At 39.7% G+C, this 17796-nt stretch overlaps 2 protein-coding genes across 2 annotated transcripts in view; one reads left to right on the top strand and one right to left on the bottom strand.

Annotated features, from left to right (window-relative positions):
- Nucleotides 1-4522, top strand: part of LOC123694183 (regulating synaptic membrane exocytosis protein 2) — a 102215-nt gene extending 97693 nt beyond the window's left edge. The window contains exons 17-21 of the mRNA XM_045639530.1: nt 234-416; nt 1293-1445; nt 3139-3329; nt 3751-3909; nt 4289-4522. Coding sequence (XP_045495486.1) covers nt 234-416; nt 1293-1445; nt 3139-3329; nt 3751-3909; nt 4289-4471 — 869 coding nt within the window. The 3' untranslated portion in view covers nt 4472-4522. The remainder of the gene's footprint in view (nt 1-233; nt 417-1292; nt 1446-3138; nt 3330-3750; nt 3910-4288) is intronic.
- Nucleotides 4523-8763: 4241 nt separating this feature from the next.
- The window catches only part of LOC123694443 (intraflagellar transport protein 172 homolog), a 30248-nt gene continuing 21215 nt past the window's right edge, over nt 8764-17796 (bottom strand). Inside the window, exons 30-35 of the mRNA XM_045639886.1 lie at nt 16863-17111; nt 10906-11002; nt 10515-10655; nt 9997-10115; nt 9346-9457; nt 8764-8891 (exon numbers count right to left, since the gene is read on the bottom strand). Of these exons, the coding sequence (XP_045495842.1) occupies nt 8764-8891; nt 9346-9457; nt 9997-10115; nt 10515-10655; nt 10906-11002; nt 16863-17111 (846 nt within the window). The remainder of the gene's footprint in view (nt 8892-9345; nt 9458-9996; nt 10116-10514; nt 10656-10905; nt 11003-16862; nt 17112-17796) is intronic.

The raw sequence follows: 17796 nt of genomic DNA, 5'->3' as shown, positions 1-17796 counted from the left end.
GGAGCGTCAAAAATACTTCAATAACAAGTTGGAAATCTCGCAAAGAGGCATAATTAATCTTCTTTGACCTTACTAGGCTAGTCAAATCTGATTTCATATATTTTTAATATTTTTAAATGATCAATAATTATAACAATGTATGATTATGTAGTAACTATCTCTTTGTATTTTATAACCTACCATTTTTTTAAATTCAATATATTTTTACATACAATATTTTTTATGCATTTCAGATGACGTTGATTCGATCGGCGAATGTGCGTCACTCCTGCACCCAGACCACGCCTGGGTGGCCGGATCCCGTCGCGGTTCCTCTCAATCCGAAACCCTGGAGGTGGAGGTTTACCAACTGGGCAAGGATTTCTCCCGCTCCCTGCCTGGATCTCGCAGATCCTCCTTCCAACAACAGGATAAAGGTATTTAAGGAAAAAGTATGTCGTCACTAGTAAGTGTTGTTATTCTGTGGTACATTGCTTAGAAGGTACAAAATGAAGTGTAGACTATGTAGGCTAAAACGTTGTAATGTGACGTACGAGTATTGTAATGTGTTTGATTAAAATGTAATAGATAAACCTCTATAAGTAAGCATACCTACTATTTTCCGATCACAGCTTCTGTTCTGTTTAGCAATTGGGATCTATCATTTTAAAAAACTTAGGTATATAAGATAAAAGTGTTAAATATGCTAGCTGGGATGCTATAAGCACCTCATGTGTTTGGTATATTTTGTCTCCGTAAGATTTAACAACGCTAGTTTATAATCTACTTCATGATATTTTGAACTAACGGAAATTGTAAAATTCTTTATCGAAAAATAATCCGCTGAATTGTATGTGAACTTTTGCTATTTGTAATCTTACGCTGACACATTATAAGTCACCATATAATTGTAAAAACCGTTGGGTAGTGTATGATTTATCTCGTGGGATTGTAAACTGAAGAAAATTTTTTAATTTGGTTAACGTATATTCTAATGAGAGTTGTAAATTTTACGTCAGGTCAGGACGTGAGGTTGTAATCTTAAGGTTTGACTATAGAATGTAATCCACCGAAAAATAATGCGTTAAAATGTAAGCAATACGGATCGCAATTTTTTGACAGTTTGCAATCTCGCGAGATAGATGAAACCTCCCGGTGTTTACAATTTTACGGTGACGACAAGTTATAAAATATTTACAAACTGGCGCATTGGGAAGTCGCAGTAACATGTTAGAAAACAGAACGAAGTCGCAAGAACGGTTAGTATGAATACTGGTGCACAAGATGCGCATGTGCAGTGGGACGTTGCGCAGATGGCGCGGGCGAGGTGAGCCCGGTGTGCGTGTCGCGGCAGCGGCGCCGCTCGTCGTGCGTGCGCCGCGACCCCGACGACATCCTGCGCTCGCTGCGCGCCGTCAAGGGTGAGCTCGGTCGCACGCTATCGCTCTCTGGCTCCACCGCACGACGTGAGTGTTCCCACCCCACCCGCGACACAGCCCTCCTCAACCACCTCACCCTCCCCCTCGTCCCTCTCACACGTTACGTCCCCGCATCACACGAGTCACTAATTACCGCTGAGGAAGCTACACGTGGCCCGTCCGAACTCGGATCGGTCGATTTAAAACATTTTTAATTGATTGAAAGCTCCCAGGGTCATTTAAAACGACCTCATAGTTATTTGTCAGTAACCGATAAAAGACGACCATTACATTTATTTCTCTGTATCGAACCCGACTCATGACCTATCGTATTTATAAGTAATTAAAAATCCGAACCCGCCTCAGGTTAATCATTAAGAGTGTTTGTCAGTATTCTGTAGCTATATACACTTTCCCCAATAGGCCTACCGCCCACCACTAGATAATGCAAACATTGAGGGTACTGACCTGTACTGTTGTGCTCGTTCGGTCGGCGGCGACGGACCGTAAGCACCTCGGTAAGCGAACGTCGGGCCGCGCGCGGTTCCGTGCGCGGCGCCGGTACACGATCCCTTGTGACGTCCGAGGGCGGCCGGTCCCCGCGCGCGCCGGCCCCGCGCCGCGCCCCAGTGTCGTGGGCACGGGGCGCGGCGCGGGGCCGGACCGCGGCGGGGGCCGGCGGCTCGTAGTAGCATGGGTCATACATTGCTTGCGCGCCGGCCGCGTCCGCACCGTTGAATGTGGCTGCGCCCGATGCTTCTCATCACTTCACTGTGTCTGTTCTGTCCTGTCCTGACGCATGCCCCGTTGCGGGCGATCACGCTCACTTCATCCGTTTCTGTGTTCCGTCTCCTCGGCTACCCGTCTACGTTCATATCGATGGCATCGTATCGCCTAGGTTATATTAAGAACTTCATCACCTTCGCGAATATCATTCATTGTTTGAACCGCATACTATTAGACTTCTTGTACATACCTTGCGTAGGTCGTAGTTGGTCACACAGTAAGGGGACTCCCCGAGCGCGCGTAGGGCGCCGCGGTAGGTCGCGGGCGCGCATGCCGTAGCGCATTCCGGCCGTCGCATGACAATACTTCTCTAACACCTCGACCTTACCTTACGATCAATGGCTGCTCATGACACGGAATGCTTACCATCGTAATGAATCGGAGACTGCTTTGAGCGACTATTAGAGCCTCGGAAACACTCTTGGCTGCACTCGTTGATATGCTTCTTCTTTTATGTATGTGTTTAGGTAAAATACCGATTGAGATCTATGTATTTAAAGAGACCGTAAACATTGGCACGAAGCTGTTTGACGTGCTTATTGTGTGTTTATTATAAATGTTCGATTGAATGGTTCATTATTATTATTTTGTTGTATCGTTGTCATTTTAATGTGTATGAACAAAACGATGAATTCGTCAATCTCACGACGTTGCCCGTCGGGTGGGGACATTGATATGAAAATAATTTTTATTTATTTTAAAACGCGCTAAAATCTCTTTATCGTGCCATAGTATCCTTCTTCTATAACAAATATGGTAGATAAAAGATTTCTTAACGTACGTAAAATTTAAAAATTCATTACATAAACATTAAAAAGTATTCTTCATCATGTCTTACAAAGATTCATAAACGACAAAGTTAAAAATCTACAATGTTGATTCCGCATATATTTTTGTATCAATGTACCCAATGGGGGGTGTGCAGCGCGGTGGGGCATGACGGTCACGTGCGCAGGTACGGCGACGGGGCGCAAGGGCAGCATGTGGGCGGCCGTGCCCGCGGCGGCCGCGTGCGACGCGCTGGACGCGGACGGCAGCGTGCCGCTCGGCCCGGGCCAGCTGCCGCCGCGCAACGCCGCCCTGCCGCCCCTGCACGCTGAGATCAACATCAGCATCATCATGATCAAGGGACAGTTGGAGCTAGAGGTAGGATTGAGATCGGTTTTATTTGATAATGACTAAATGATTACAGGTAAATTATGTTTACAAATGTCTATAGTAAAGTAAATTTGACTTTACAGATGACTAAACACATTGACCTTTTTTTACGTGTCTCAATGTGCTTCTATTTAATAGAAATTTATAGTAAATATTTGTGTAGAAATCGAATTGAATCGACATGTTGAAAAGTTACTGCTAACGTGTTAGTGGCAAAACTGCGTTTTGCAGAGTTGAAATACAGAATAACAAAAGTTTCAATATTGTACATCAACTGAATACGAGACTCATTTGAAATGCCTGAAAAATGTTATAATAGTCATCTGTAAACACAATTTACTTGTAATCATTGATTATTTACATATCATCAAATAGTTTTTTATAATTAATTATTAACACGTATGTACAGGTTTCCCACGCCCGTCGCGTGTACGGCGTGAACGGCGAGGTGCCCGACTCGTACGTGAAGTGTTACCTGCGCGACGGCGACAAGTGGCTCCACAAGCGCAAGACGCGCGTCGTGCGTCGCACAACAGAGCCGCACTTCAAGCAGACGCTCAAGTATCAGGTGGGATAGAAAACCTTTGTTACAAAAAATACATTGAAGTTTTTATTAATATCACAGTTCTGATTCTGACAATTTGTGTGATGTTTTTAATTATTTAATGTGTAAAAGTCTGTTTTTAACGCCTATTTATTATATCTTCATTTTAAGCTTAATAAGTTACCCTAATTTAGTGGTTTTCATAAGGCTTTCACTTACATTAAATATATTGTGTTTAAGGTGTGTAAAAATGTTTTAATACCTTAAATAATAAATTCAATAATTTATTTGAAAATTTTTAACTTTTTTTTTCTTAGGTATATTATGTGTCATTTTAAGCAATAACATAACAATAAGCTGTAAATCTATTCTTCAAATAATAATACATAACAAGTGTGTGCAGGCGAGCGAGTCGCTCGGGCGCATCCTAGTGGTGATGCTGTGGCAGCGCTGCGGCGGGTTCGAGCACAACCTGGCGCTGGGCGGCGCCGAGATCTGCCTCGACAAGCTCACGCTGCCGCAGCGCACGTACGGCTGGTACCCGCTGTTCCCCGCCACCTCGCTCGCGTGCGACTCGCCCGACTGATCCCGCGAGCCGTCGCCCGAGCGCGCCGACGACTAGCCGACGACTGGCCGCCGGCCGCCCCGCCCGCTCTGCCCGCGACGGCTCCCGCATCGCCCGACCCGCTCCCCAACGTGTCCCTTGTAGTGATGTGCTGACGACTGCGCGGCGCGTCGGTCGCTCTTCTCTAGGTCTGTCTTCTTCGGCTCAGTAGTGACCGTCGCCCCTTCCGTCGGCCGACGCCCGCGAGTACCCCGCTCGAGGAGCTTACGATTCCGCTTTGATGCGTATTATTACTATATTGTATTATTGGTAACGCAATAAATCGAAGTGGCTTTCGAGCGAAACGCTTTAACGGCAGCGCGTATCCATTATGCTGAACAATGTCTAATAAATAACGTTTAAATGCAGACCTGCGCTGCGATGCAAACGGTTTTGTTACAGAGCTACTTCGATATTTTGCGTGATTTGTAATAGATATTAAAATATTATATACAATTTGTAGAGATTTTATATGTTGTATAGTAGCTGCGTAATATACCTACTATTTATATCTATTGAAACTTTCCGTTTTATGGTAATCGGTGACGAATGTGACTTTACATATTTTGTAAATTGTTTTCAGCAAAAAAAAAACTTCTTTCCTTCACATAATTGTGTAGCAAATGTGGACTTAAAAATGAAAGTTCGCCGATCTTATTAATATCAGTAGTTATTTGTAATGTGAATGTTTTCATCTGAAATAATAACCCCAACTTCGACACTTTGCCTTATACGACTTATAGATGTGTTAAGTGAAGTGGTAGCGAGTAAGTGCATCTAGGTACTATTCTTCCAAGGTTGTGCTTTAGTGAATTTTCCCTGAATGACTAATCTACCTACATTCTTAGATGTCTCGTTTCTTCGTGTCAAAATATTATCTATAACTGTAAATATAAATTATTTTTCAAAATTTTCTACGCACAACTACTTTCGTGATAACAATATGATATCGGCCTTTTTATACTCTTTAGAGAAATAGTGTCATTTCACATCACGTAATTACGTCTTTGTACCAGTTACGAATATACATATTTAAAATCTCCATTATAAAGTATCTTCATGTATTCATATTATATGTGTGTAGATGGACGAATCGTGTATTTCTTAATGGTAAAACCATAATATTTAAAATTATATGTGTTAAGAAGAATATAAGTATATTATAGAAAAAGTATAAGTTATAAGAAGAGAAGGTAGATTGTCGTCGCAGCACTTTGTAGAGAGATGAGAGACGCTCGTTGTACAAACATGCTGCAGGCCTAGAGAATATTATCTAATATATGTCAAAGATTATTTATATCGGTGTTAGCTACAAATTACATATCTGTCTATCAAATAATGTATTATAAAAATAATATATCACCCAATTCTGTGTTCTTCCAATGCTTAGAGACTCGCTTGACAATATTTTCTTAATGTGCCGAAAAATGCACCTATATCTATCGACTACTCTATGTACAAATGTATATCATATACTTTCAGCAATAAAAATCTACTTATATTAAACCTTACTAACTTGCCTTTCTAGCATAATATTCTTATAAGGGAGTTTGTAGTGATGTCATATGAGCTCATTAAACATCCTTGACTACATTTATTTCTTCTCTAGAAGTCTACGATTTCAATACAAAACATACAACCCGTCCTTACAAAGCGCAACGCTCAGGGCTATTAATTTTAACGGTCATATTGTAAAATTCCGACATTCCACAAAATCAATTCGAGGCATACCATTCCAGGAATTGTATAAAATTTCTAGGTAATGTATACAATTCCAAAGCTATTTAGGAAATGTATAAAGTATTGTTTTAAAAATTATTTAAAACTTTCATATCCTAGGAAATTTACATATTTTCCTTTGAATTTATTTACCTAATTCCCATATAGTAAAATTAATTAAGTACCTACGTTTTTACACTAAAGATCAAAATCAAGATTCATAAAGTTTATTGTTAAGGAGCACCCTACTTAATTGATAGATCATTGTATACCTGATATATCATGCTCCTCGCGAACCCATTTTTACACTAAAAATGTACACTTCCTTGTGCTTTTTAGGAAATTTAATTCCTAGGAATGTGTCTATATAATTTATTTTACACATTTCTAATCGATTTTAGGAATTACATCCAATTCCTAGGAATTGTATATAACGACGAATTTAGTGCATTTCCGGTAACATATATATATTATAATATGTTTACTCACATCTCATAATCTTCAGAAATTCAATTCATTGATATCATGAACGAACACGACTTTTCAAAAATACATTTTTCAAAGACTTAAATTAGTTTGAAACAAAAATTCCTCTAATATATATGAAGTAAAAAAATAGTATTGATATTTTTACTGTTTTTCAAAATACTCAAGACGTCTAGAATATTACTATTACCTATATTAAATATGTTTTAGCGAAATATTTCCAGTGAAATTAATAAGAAAGAAATTTTGCCAAAAAAAGCTCTAGGGCGTAAGCGCTTAGGGAACAATACCTATATTGGGGTTTCAGAAAAAATTTAAGAAATAAAATGAGTTCTTCAATTTTTTATAACCATCACTTTTTTTTAAACAATGCAATCATATAAATACTAAGAATTATTTAAGTATATGACAATAAGACATTATTTGGGTATATTATCATTTTATTAAGATACAAAGAACAACTCCAACGGTCCCTTTATTCTAAAGCCTAAAGTAACTTAAATCACATATTTTTATGAACGAGACAATTTATCTAAAACCAGCCCTTGTAGATGGGCCGTGAACTCAGAAACCACGCAGCAAAAAATATTAGCCCTGACTCGTTTAAAAACTACAAAAACGATTCGTGTGCAATAAGAAATTCTATATTTAGTTGTTTAAACAAAATATTCTTGTAAGTTGTATATTTATTATAAATCACAAGTTAAGATTTTTAAAGAATTATATTGATCATAAATTCTAACATATTATGTTAGAATCGATCAAATCATTTACGCTTACTATCTTAATATTTTAGTGTAACAAATAATATTCTATTTAAGAAGATGTTATATTAATTATATAGTGTGCCTCGTTGAGCTCTACCACAATATCCTAATTAAGTACCGAAGTATAAGCCTAACATATCTATATGGAGACAACCTGTACCTGCGACATTTTATTGTGATAAATAATTATTTTGGAATCAAATATCTTCATATTTACCAGGTATTAAAATTCTTATCTTACTATCTGTAACTCTATTTCTTTATAGTTCAAAGTCATTGTGCGGTTTTCGCTATAATTACTATTTTAATAAAAATATACTACTCGGCCCTAAGAGAAATAACCTTATAATATCTATTGAAAATTACAGTGGTTTTTTGCATATCTTCTTATAATACATTACATATTATATTTTAGTACTCATAGCGAAAACTTATCAAACAAATTCTTGTACGTAAAATATGTGTGTAAAAGTATATTATTAAATAAATGTGATAAAAATCTGATATTATAGTAAACATTGTGTTTTATTTTATAAACCTCACCTGTATATTTTGTTCTTCTATTATCATTCTGCAAAAAAAAATTCGAAACGAGCTGTACTTGAAAATTACTGATAGTATGACAGCTGAGGCTTTAATGATTTCGAAAGTACATAGTCTATTTTGCTTGTCTAATGTAAATTATTTTAAGATATTATGTAAGTCTATTCATATAATTTGAAGTAGGCTTTTAAATACAACATAATATTACAATATGGTCAACTTTTATACGGAAAAATGGAATTGTCCTCTTACTCTATCTTACTCGCAATTTTTCCTTATTTGCTCACCGTTTAGACCTACCCTGGACATTGGTTTTTAAAATGTTTGTCATACAAACATTTTAAAAAACAATTTCAGCTCAATCGGCCCAGCCGTTCTCGAGTTTTAAAAAGACTAACGAACAACAATTCATTTTTATTTACATATATATATAATTCAAATTAGGTTATTCTAGGTACATGTTTAAAACTATCAGCAGTGAAGTAAATTTTGGTTTAGTTATCAAAAGAATGAAAGTGATAAAAAAAATCCATTAAAATTTTTTTGGTAAGTTATTATAGCCATATTTGTTCATAAATTATATTTGATAAAACACTACGTCCTATCTGCTTATCAAATGGCTGAAAGTGGCTGAAGGTCGATATTAATACATTTCCTGTAACATATATAAGTATATTAATGTTTAGGTTTAGGGTATGTTAATAAAACACAGTTTGAATTTTTAAATCATTTATTTTAATTCTACAATTCTACATAAAATTAAATGTGCGAAAAGTCAGCAGGTCCACACCATTTGGTGATATGTTGCAACACCGTTGACGCTATCGCGTGTCCATTGCGCGCCGCTTGAGACACGCGCGACCACCACTCGCGGTTTGCGCAACGACCTATCCAAAAAATAATAATTAAAATGTGATAATTTTTTAAATTGATTATTATAGATACAATGCATATATGTATTAATGATTATAATAATTTGCGCGTTTGATGCAGTAGAAATCAGAATTCAGAATATTATGCAAAAAATATTAGGTATGCTAAGGGTCCACGGCTCCTTCCCCGGGGGCCGTGGGTATCTTTGGAAGATTTCCCCACTATAAAAAAGGTATGCTAAGGGTTTTAGCATTAACGTAAGACTGAAATAAAATTAACGTATTTATACACCATTTTTTTTATATGATAATATCTTCATTCCTCCTGAACAAAACGATCAACACGCAAAAAAAACTATAACACTCATTCGAATCATAATTTACCACACATAATATATTATCTCCATTATCAACTAGCACATCAAATAACACCCCAAACACAATAAATCCCGTACAAAACAAATCTCACCGTTAGTGAAGGTGACGAGTCTGTTGGCTAGCGGGTGTCCGGTGAGCACGCAGGGCGGCTCGCCCGCGCGTGCTCGCGACACGTACGCACCGCTAGCGTCTACGGGCAGCGTCTGTTGCGTGTTTGTGGACCATTCGTTGGTAAGGAGGATGTTGTGCGATTTACGATTTGGTTAATATAATAAACTATTATATGAAAATGATAGTAAGAGTGTGTTTGAAGTTGGAATCCAATCGGTTCAGTTACAAAATAACGTAACGTCAAACGTTGAATTTAATCGTTTAAATTTTAAAACATTAAACTACCTTTCAACTTACGACTTAGAAAATAAAATTTAAGAACTCTTCAAAAATTTCACTTTTACACTCTCCTCTTTTTACCTTCCTTTAAAATCACAAATTTAAATAATCCTAAACTGCAGTATATCTAATAAAGCATGCTGCACAATTTCAACTTATAAATTTGGTGTGCCAAAACCTAACCATATTCTATAGTGTATAGCTGGTAGTGTGGCGTGTGCCAAAAATTAACCATAACCTATAGGACATATTATGTAGTGTACCTAATACCTATAGCTGATCGTGTGGCGTGTGTGTGTGTAAGTTAAATTTTGCAGCATGTGCAGGATTTGTTAATTGTTTGTTTGTTCACCTGTTCGACGGCCCGGTCCATGGAGAGCGCGAGCACCCAGTCGCGCAGCGCGAGCAGCGCGTCGCCGCGCACCGCGCCGCGCTCCGCCAGCAGCGGACTGCGCGACCAGTCCGTGCACTCTGTACGATTATTAACACGCCTTTATTGGCTTCACCCGATACAAATTGAATGACATTGACAATGATTCAATACAAAAATTTGATACTGGCAAAACAATAAAATATATATGCGTAACAAAAACTTAAATTTTTTGTTTTCAAAAATTCACAACTCAAAAACTAAAAGTTGACAATAGCTAATCTTGGTTTAATAGGACAATAGCTAACCACAAAAAAATTACGCCTCTCAACTCGACGTCATAGTCATGATAAAGTACAGTTAAACCCAGTAATTTCATGAGTTTAACGTATTAAAGTTATAATATAAAGAAATCGTTTATTTTACACCAGTAATTACCACCGTAATTTGCTACAGACATTTAATGTAAAAGTCACATCGTAGTCCCACTAAAACCTCACCAAAATCGGTATAGTCCAAGAGATGCGCGTTATCTTCATCCGCAGCCTCCGCCAGATCCAAGCAATGGTTGAGAAACACGAAAGCCTCGCGGGCTCCGTTGCTTCCTTCTTCACGTATCGCTACTCCCGCTGCGTAGAATGCTACAATGAAATAAAAAAAGATAATCATATTGTATTATTAATAAATAATTACTATTTCGATACAGGCATCCATTGTAAATACGATTGGGATCATGGGAGACGATTCCTTTTTTATCTAGTTAGATCAACTTTAGATTTGCTCACGGCAGACGCAAAACTGTCTTAATTTTATTAAAAAGAACACAAAGGATACCAAAAAGCTAATATAAAAATGATAACAAGAAAATATAATTTATTACGAATATCTCACCAACATCAGCCACAATAATATCGGTGTACCGCGGTAAAGCGCGCGCCACTTTCGATGCGATTTGAGGCACGTGTAGTCCCATCAACAACGTAATCGCCTTCAAGACAACACAACATTATTACTTAAACCTAAATGTAGACTGCATTTTGAAAATATATTTAGACAAAATACATTTATATGTTTCATTTACAAAAATCTATCTATAAAAAATCTGTTTCATTTATAGTTTTTAGTTTTTCTCTTGTTTGTTATTATAGCGTCCTTTATATGGCTTTGAAATACATAATTACATCGCGAATCGCGTGAAATATTAAAATACGTAGAGACATTTTCAAACGATGCTCATTAAAACAACTGGCTCTCTCGAGCATATTATAGTGTGAGACCCATTTGTAAAAAAGTCTTCAAATAACGATTTTCGTGGGACTCATCTCCGCCATACGGACAACTGAGTCTGAGTCTGAGTCTGATTCTGAGTCTGAGCCTGAGTCTGAGTCTGAGTCTGAGTCTGAGTCTGAGTCTGAGTCTGAGTCTGAGTCTGAGTCTGTGTCCCGTGAACTCAGCATCTTGAGTTGTTGTTGTTGGAGTTTGAGTTTGTTTGTGTTTGTGTCTGTGTCTGTGTCTGTGTCTGTGTCTGTGTCTGTGTCTGTGTTTGTGTCTGTGTCTGTGTGTGTCTGTGTCTGTGTCTGTGTCTGTGTCTGTGTTTGTGTCTGTGTCTGTGTGTGTCTGTGTCTGTGTCTGTGTCTGTGTCTGTGTTTGTTTGTGTTTGAGTTCGTTGGAGTTTGAATTTGAGTTTGTTTGTTTGAGTTTGAGTATGTGTTTGAGTTTGATTTTGAGTTTGTTTGTCTGTGTCTGTGTCTGTGTCTGTGTCTGTGTCTGTGTCTGTGTCTGTGTCTGTGTCTGTGTCTGTGTCTGTGTCTGTGTCTGTGTCTGTGTCTGTGTCTGTGTCTGTGTCTGTGTCTGTGTCTGTGTCTGTGTCTGTGTCTGTGTCTGTGTCTGTGTCTGTGTCTGTGTCTGTGTCTGTGTCTGAGTCTGAGTCTGAGTCTGAGTCTGAGTCTGAGTCTGAGTCTGAGTCTGAGTCTGAGTCTGAGTCTGAGTCTGAGTCTGAGTCTGAGTCTGAGTCTGAGTCTGAGTCTGAGTCTGAGTCTGAGTCTGAGTCTGAGTCTGAGTCTGTGTCTGTGTCTGTGTCTGAGTCTGAGTCTGAGTCTGAGTCTGAGTCTGAGTCTGAGTCTGAGTCTGAGTCTGAGTCTGAGTCTGAGTCTGAGTCTGTGTCTGTGTCTGTGTCTGTGTCTGTGTCTGTGTCTGTGTCTGAGTCTGAGTCTGAGTCTGTGTCTGTGTTTGTACAGTTTGTGTTTGTGTTTTGTGTTTGTACAGTTTGAGTTTGATTTTGTTTGTGTCTGTGTCTCTCTGTGTCTGTGTCTGTGTCTGTGTCTGTGTCTGTGTCTGTGTCTGTGTCTGTGTCTGTGTCTGTGTCTGTGTCTGTGTCTGTGTCTGTGTCTGTGTCTGTGTCTGTGTCTGTGTCTGAGTCTGAGTCTGAGTCTGAGTCTGAGTCTGAGTCTGAGTCTGAGTCTGAGTCTGAGTCTGAGTCTGAGTCTGAGTCTGTGTCTGTGTCTGTGTCTGTGTTTGTACAGTTTGTGTTTGTGTTTGTTTAAGTTTGTTGGAGTTTGAGTTTGTTTGTGTTTGTGTTTGAGTTTGAGTGTGTCTGAGTCTGAGTCTGAGTCTGTGTCTGTGTCCGTGTCTGTGTCTGTGTCTGTGTCTGTGTCTGTTTCTGTGTCTGTGTCGGTGTCTGTGTTTGTGTTTGTACAGTTTGTTTTTGTGTTTGTACAGTTTGAGTTTGATTTTGTTTGTGTCTGTGTCTGTGTGTGTGTCTGTGTCTGTGTCTGTGTTTGCGTTTGTGTTTGTGTTTGTACAGTTTGTGTTTGTGTTTGTACAGTTTGAGTTTGATTTTGTCTGTGTCTGTGTCTGTGTCTGTGTCTGTGTCTGTGTCTGTGTCTGTGTCTGTGTCTGTGTCTGTGTCAGTGTCTGTGTCTGTGTCTGTGTCAGTGTCTGTGTCTGTGTCTGTGTCTGTGTCTGTGTCTGTGTCTGTGTCTGTGTCTGTGTCTGTGTCTGTGTCTGAGTCTGAGTCTGAGTCTGAGTCTGAGTCTGAGTCTGTGTCTGTGTCTGTGTCTGTGTCTGTGTTTGTGTTTGTACAGTTTGTGTTTGTATTTGTGTTTGTACAGTTTCAGTTTGATTTTTTTTGTGTCTGTGTCTGTGTCTGAGTTTGAGTTTGTGTTTGTTTAAGTTTGTTGGAGTTTGAGTTTGTTTGTGTTTGTGTTTGTGTTTGTGTTTTGAGTTTGAGTGTGTCTGAGTCTGAGTCTGTGTCTGTGTCTGTGTCTGTGTCTGTGTCTGTGTCTGTGTCTGTGTCTGTGTCTGTGTCTGTGTCTGTGTCTGTGTCTGTGTCTGTGTCTGTGTCTGTGTCTGTGTCTGTGTCTGTGTCTGTGTCTGTGTCTGTGTCTGTGTCTGTGTCTGTGTCTGTGTCTGTGTCTGTGTCTGTGTCTGTGTCTGTGTCTGTGTCTGTGTCTGTGTCTGTGTCTGTGTCTCAGTCTGAGTCTGAGTCTGAGTCTGAGTCTGAGTCTGTGTCTGTGTCTGTGTCTGTGTTTGTGTTTGTACAGTTTGTGTTTGTGTTTTGTGTTTGTACAGTTTGAGTTTGAGTGTGTCTGTGTCTGTGTCTGTGTCTGTGTCTGTGTCTGTGTCTGAGTTTGAGTTTGTGTTTGTGTTTGTTTAAGTTTGTTGGAGTTTGAGTTTGTTTGTGTTTGTGTTTGAGTTTGAGTGTGTCTGAGTCTGAGTCTGAGTCTGAGTCTGTGTCTGTGTCTGTGTCTGTGTCTGTGTCTGTTTCTGTGTCAGTGTCTGTGACTGTGTCTGTGTCTGTGTCTGTGTCTGTGTCTGAGTCTGAGTCTGAGTTTGAGTTTGTGTTTGTGTTTGTTTGAGTTTGTTGGAGTTTGAGTTTGTTTTTGTGTTTGTGTTTGAGTTTGAGTTTGTTTGTGTCTGAGTCTGAGTCTGAGTCTGAGTCTGAGTCTGAGTCTGAGTCTGAGTCTGAGTCTGAGTCTGAGTCTGAGTCTGTGTCTGTGTCTGTGTCTGTGTCTGTGTCTGTTTCTGTGTCAGTGTCTGTGACTGTGTCTGTGTCTGTGTCTGTGTCTGTGTCTGAGTCTGTGTCTGAGTCTGAGTTTGAGTTTGTGTTTGTGTTTGTTTGAGTTTGTTGGAGTTTGAGTTTGTTTGTGTTTGTGTTTGTGTTTTGAGTTTGAGTGTGTCTGAGTCTGAGTCTGTGTCTGTGTCTGTGTCTGTGTCTGTGTCTGTGTCTGTGTCTGTGTCTGTGTCTGTGTCTGTGTCTGTGTCTGTGTCTGTGTCTGTGTCTGTGTCTGTGTCTGTGTCTGTGTCTGAGTCTGTGTCTGTGTCTGTGTCTGTGTCTGTGTCTGTGTCTGTCTGTGTCTGTGTCTGTGTCTGTGTCTGTGTCTGTGTCTGTGTCTGTGTCTGTGTCAGTGTCTGTGTCTGTGTCTGTGTCTGTGTCTGTGTCTGTGTCTGTGTCTGTGTCTGTGTCTGTGTCTGTGTCTGTGTCTGTGTCTCAGTCTGAGTCTGAGTCTGAGTCTGAGTCTGAGTCTGTGTCTGTGTCTGTGTCTGTGTTTGTGTTTGTACAGTTTGTGTTTGTGTTTTGTGTTTGTACAGTTTGAGTTTGAGTGTGTCTGTGTCTGTGTCTGTGTCTGTGTCTGTGTCTGTGTCTGAGTTTGAGTTTGTGTTTGTGTTTGTTTAAGTTTGTTGGAGTTTGAGTTTGTTTGTGTTTGTGTTTGAGTTTGAGTGTGTCTGAGTCTGAGTCTGAGTCTGAGTCTGTGTCTGTGTCTGTGTCTGTGTCTGTGTCTGTTTCTGTGTCAGTGTCTGTGACTGTGTCTGTGTCTGTGTCTGTGTCTGTGTCTGAGTCTGAGTCTGAGTTTGAGTTTGTGTTTGTGTTTGTTTGAGTTTGTTGGAGTTTGAGTTTGTTTTTGTGTTTGTGTTTGAGTTTGAGTTTGTTTGTGTCTGAGTCTGAGTCTGAGTCTGAGTCTGAGTCTGAGTCTGAGTCTGAGTCTGAGTCTGAGTCTGTGTCTGTGTCTGTGTCTGTGTCTGTGTCTGTTTCTGTGTCAGTGTCTGTGACTGTGTCTGTGTCTGTGTCTGTGTCTGTGTCTGAGTCTGTGTCTGAGTCTGAGTTTGAGTTTGTGTTTGTGTTTGTTTGAGTTTGTTGGAGTTTGAGTTTGTTTGTGTTTGTGTTTGTGTTTTGAGTTTGAGTGTGTCTGAGTCTGAGTCTGTGTCTGTGTCTGTGTCTGTGTCTGTGTCTGTGTCTGTGTCTGTGTCTGTGTCTGTGTCTGTGTCTGTGTCTGTGTCTGTGTCTGTGTCTGTGTCTGTGTCTGTGTCTGTGTCTGTGTCTGTGTCTGTGTCTGTGTCTGTGTCTGTGTCTGAGTCTGTGTCTGTGTCTGTGTCTGTGTCTGTGTCTGTGTCTGTGTCTGTGTCTGTGTCTGTGTCTGTGTCTGTGTCTGTGTCTGTGTCTGTGTCTGTGTCAGTGTCTGTGTCTGTGTCTGTGTTTGCGTTTGCGTTTGCGTTTGCGTTTGCGTTTGTGTTTGCGTTTGTGTTTGTACAGTTTGTGTTTGTGTTTGTACGAGTACAGTCCGAGTCCGAGTCCGAGTCCGAGTCCGAGTCCGAGTCCGAGTCCGAGTCCGAGTCCGAGTCCGAGTCCGAGTCCGAGTCCGAGTCCGAGTCCGAGTCCGAGTCCGAGTCCGAGTCCGAGTCCGAGTCCGAGTCCGAGTCCGAGTCCGAGTCCGAGTCCGAGTCCGAGTCCGAGTCCGAGTCCGAGTCCGAGTCCGAGTCCGAGTCCGAGTCCGAGTCCGAGTCCGAGTCCGAGTCCGAGTCCGAGTCCGAGTCCGAGTCCGAGTCCGAGTCCGAGTCCGAGTCCGAGTCCGAGTCTGTGTCGTGTTCGTGTTCGTGAGTTTGAGTTTGAGTTTGAGTTTGAGTTTGAGTTTGAGTTTGAGTTTGTGTTTATGTTTGTGTTTGTGTTTATGTTTGTGATGTTTGTGTTTGTGTTCGTGCTCGTGTTCGTGTTCGTGTTCGTGTTCGTGTTCGTGTTCGTGTTCGTGTTCGTGTTCGTGTTCGTGTTCGTGTTCGTGTTCGTGTTCGTGTTCGTGTTCGTAACGAAGGCGTGCTTCGCGATCCAAAGACGTTTCCATGGAGCAAGTTGCAGCCTGTTGTTATCGAACAGCATCAAGTCTCTCTTGAGTCTTGACGTTTTTCGGTTTGTACGGGGTTGTAGGTCCCGTACGGAGTAAATAAAAGAATTAAGTACAATAATTGCATTTATTGCCTTAACTCTATAAAATGGTTAATGGTTATGGTCGTGAGAACGCGCGATAGCGGTGGTGATCGAACGCGAACTAATGAAATGTATTATAATGCCGCGTGTCCGCGTAAAATGCTGACAACGCGCAATGAAGCTAATGTACGAAGACTGTACATGCTCCCACAACGAGAAAATGGATGAAAAGCGATGGGCATGAATGAAGCTAATGTACGAAGACTGTACACGGTTTATTCTTTTCATTTCGATGATCCTCAATCTTTATTCACTCAAATAACATAAGCCCGATGCATGATGATTATTTTAAAAAAAACATTAGCCTTAGTAGTCAAAATTTCAATGATATACATACCACCATCATCGAAAATCTGTCCTAAACTTTACCACCACCACCGCTTTCAGCACGTGGAAGTATTCCCAGCGTATGCTATTTTTTAATATAGTATAGATAAACGTATTTAATTTATTTTTAATCCGGTCTGCTAACCGAACAAAACATGCAAAATATTTACATTATAATACGTCTACACTTGTATATTACATTATGTCTACACGTGTATATTACATTATGTCTACATTTATAATAATTATAATATAAAATAAATACCTCAATAACCCTTTCCTCCGCTCCCGCAGCGACCATTATTTCCGCGGCTACTTTCAACACAGAGAACGCTTTGGGCGCCAACGACACTCGCACCAACAACTCGCTGCACACAGCTTTAGCTAAATTAGCGTCACTGCTCGTTATGGTTTCCAATGCGTTATCCAGTATGAGATACTGTCGTAAAGTATCAATCACTTGGGACAACGCTTCTGGTATATCTTCACTTTCGATGTCAACGCCTTCTAAACGCTATAAGGCAAAAATAAAAACAAATCGACTAACATCTTTTATTGATACTATACATACATCTTTTATTTGATACTATACATATAAAGCAACCTGGGTATCTTTACACTAAATTGTCGTGGCGTAAGGATGCTAATAGGGGTGTAATAAGAAGTGGAACTCATGAGCTATCCATTCCCCCGCATAAAACCACCGCCTTTCGTGGGTCATTTAAATATAACGCGACGAAATGTTGGAATAATATACCACCGCCAATAAAAAATCTCAAGTGTAAATCCAACTTTCGTCGCACTTACAAATCGTTCTTACTTAAATTACAACTACTTTAATTTTATTCAATATACGTATCCTAAATCATAAATCTTACACCAATTATTATAAATAACACATATTCATACGGACTTTATACATTTGACCAAATACATATTAATATTTTATTGTTTGTTTGCTATTATTATTAAGTATACAGTTTATCCTTACTAATGTATCTATTCATAATTAATTATTCAATCTATTCTATTATATTTATTTATACTTGATTGGAGGCGCGAACGATACTTCTGGGTATCTGGCAGAATTATCAGCGTTGTGCAGCATGCTGCTACAACATTATGCTGAGCCAGGGCCTATTTACAGCCAATACGCACACACACACACACACACTTCTTGCTCTTGTCGTTTTAAACTT

This window comes from Colias croceus, chromosome 9 (genome assembly GCF_905220415.1).
Source record: "Colias croceus chromosome 9, ilColCroc2.1".
Taxonomy (NCBI): Eukaryota; Metazoa; Arthropoda; class Insecta; order Lepidoptera; family Pieridae; genus Colias; species Colias croceus.
The sequence above is the reverse complement of the archived record's forward strand: the minus strand, read 5'-3'. Positions and strand labels throughout refer to the sequence as shown.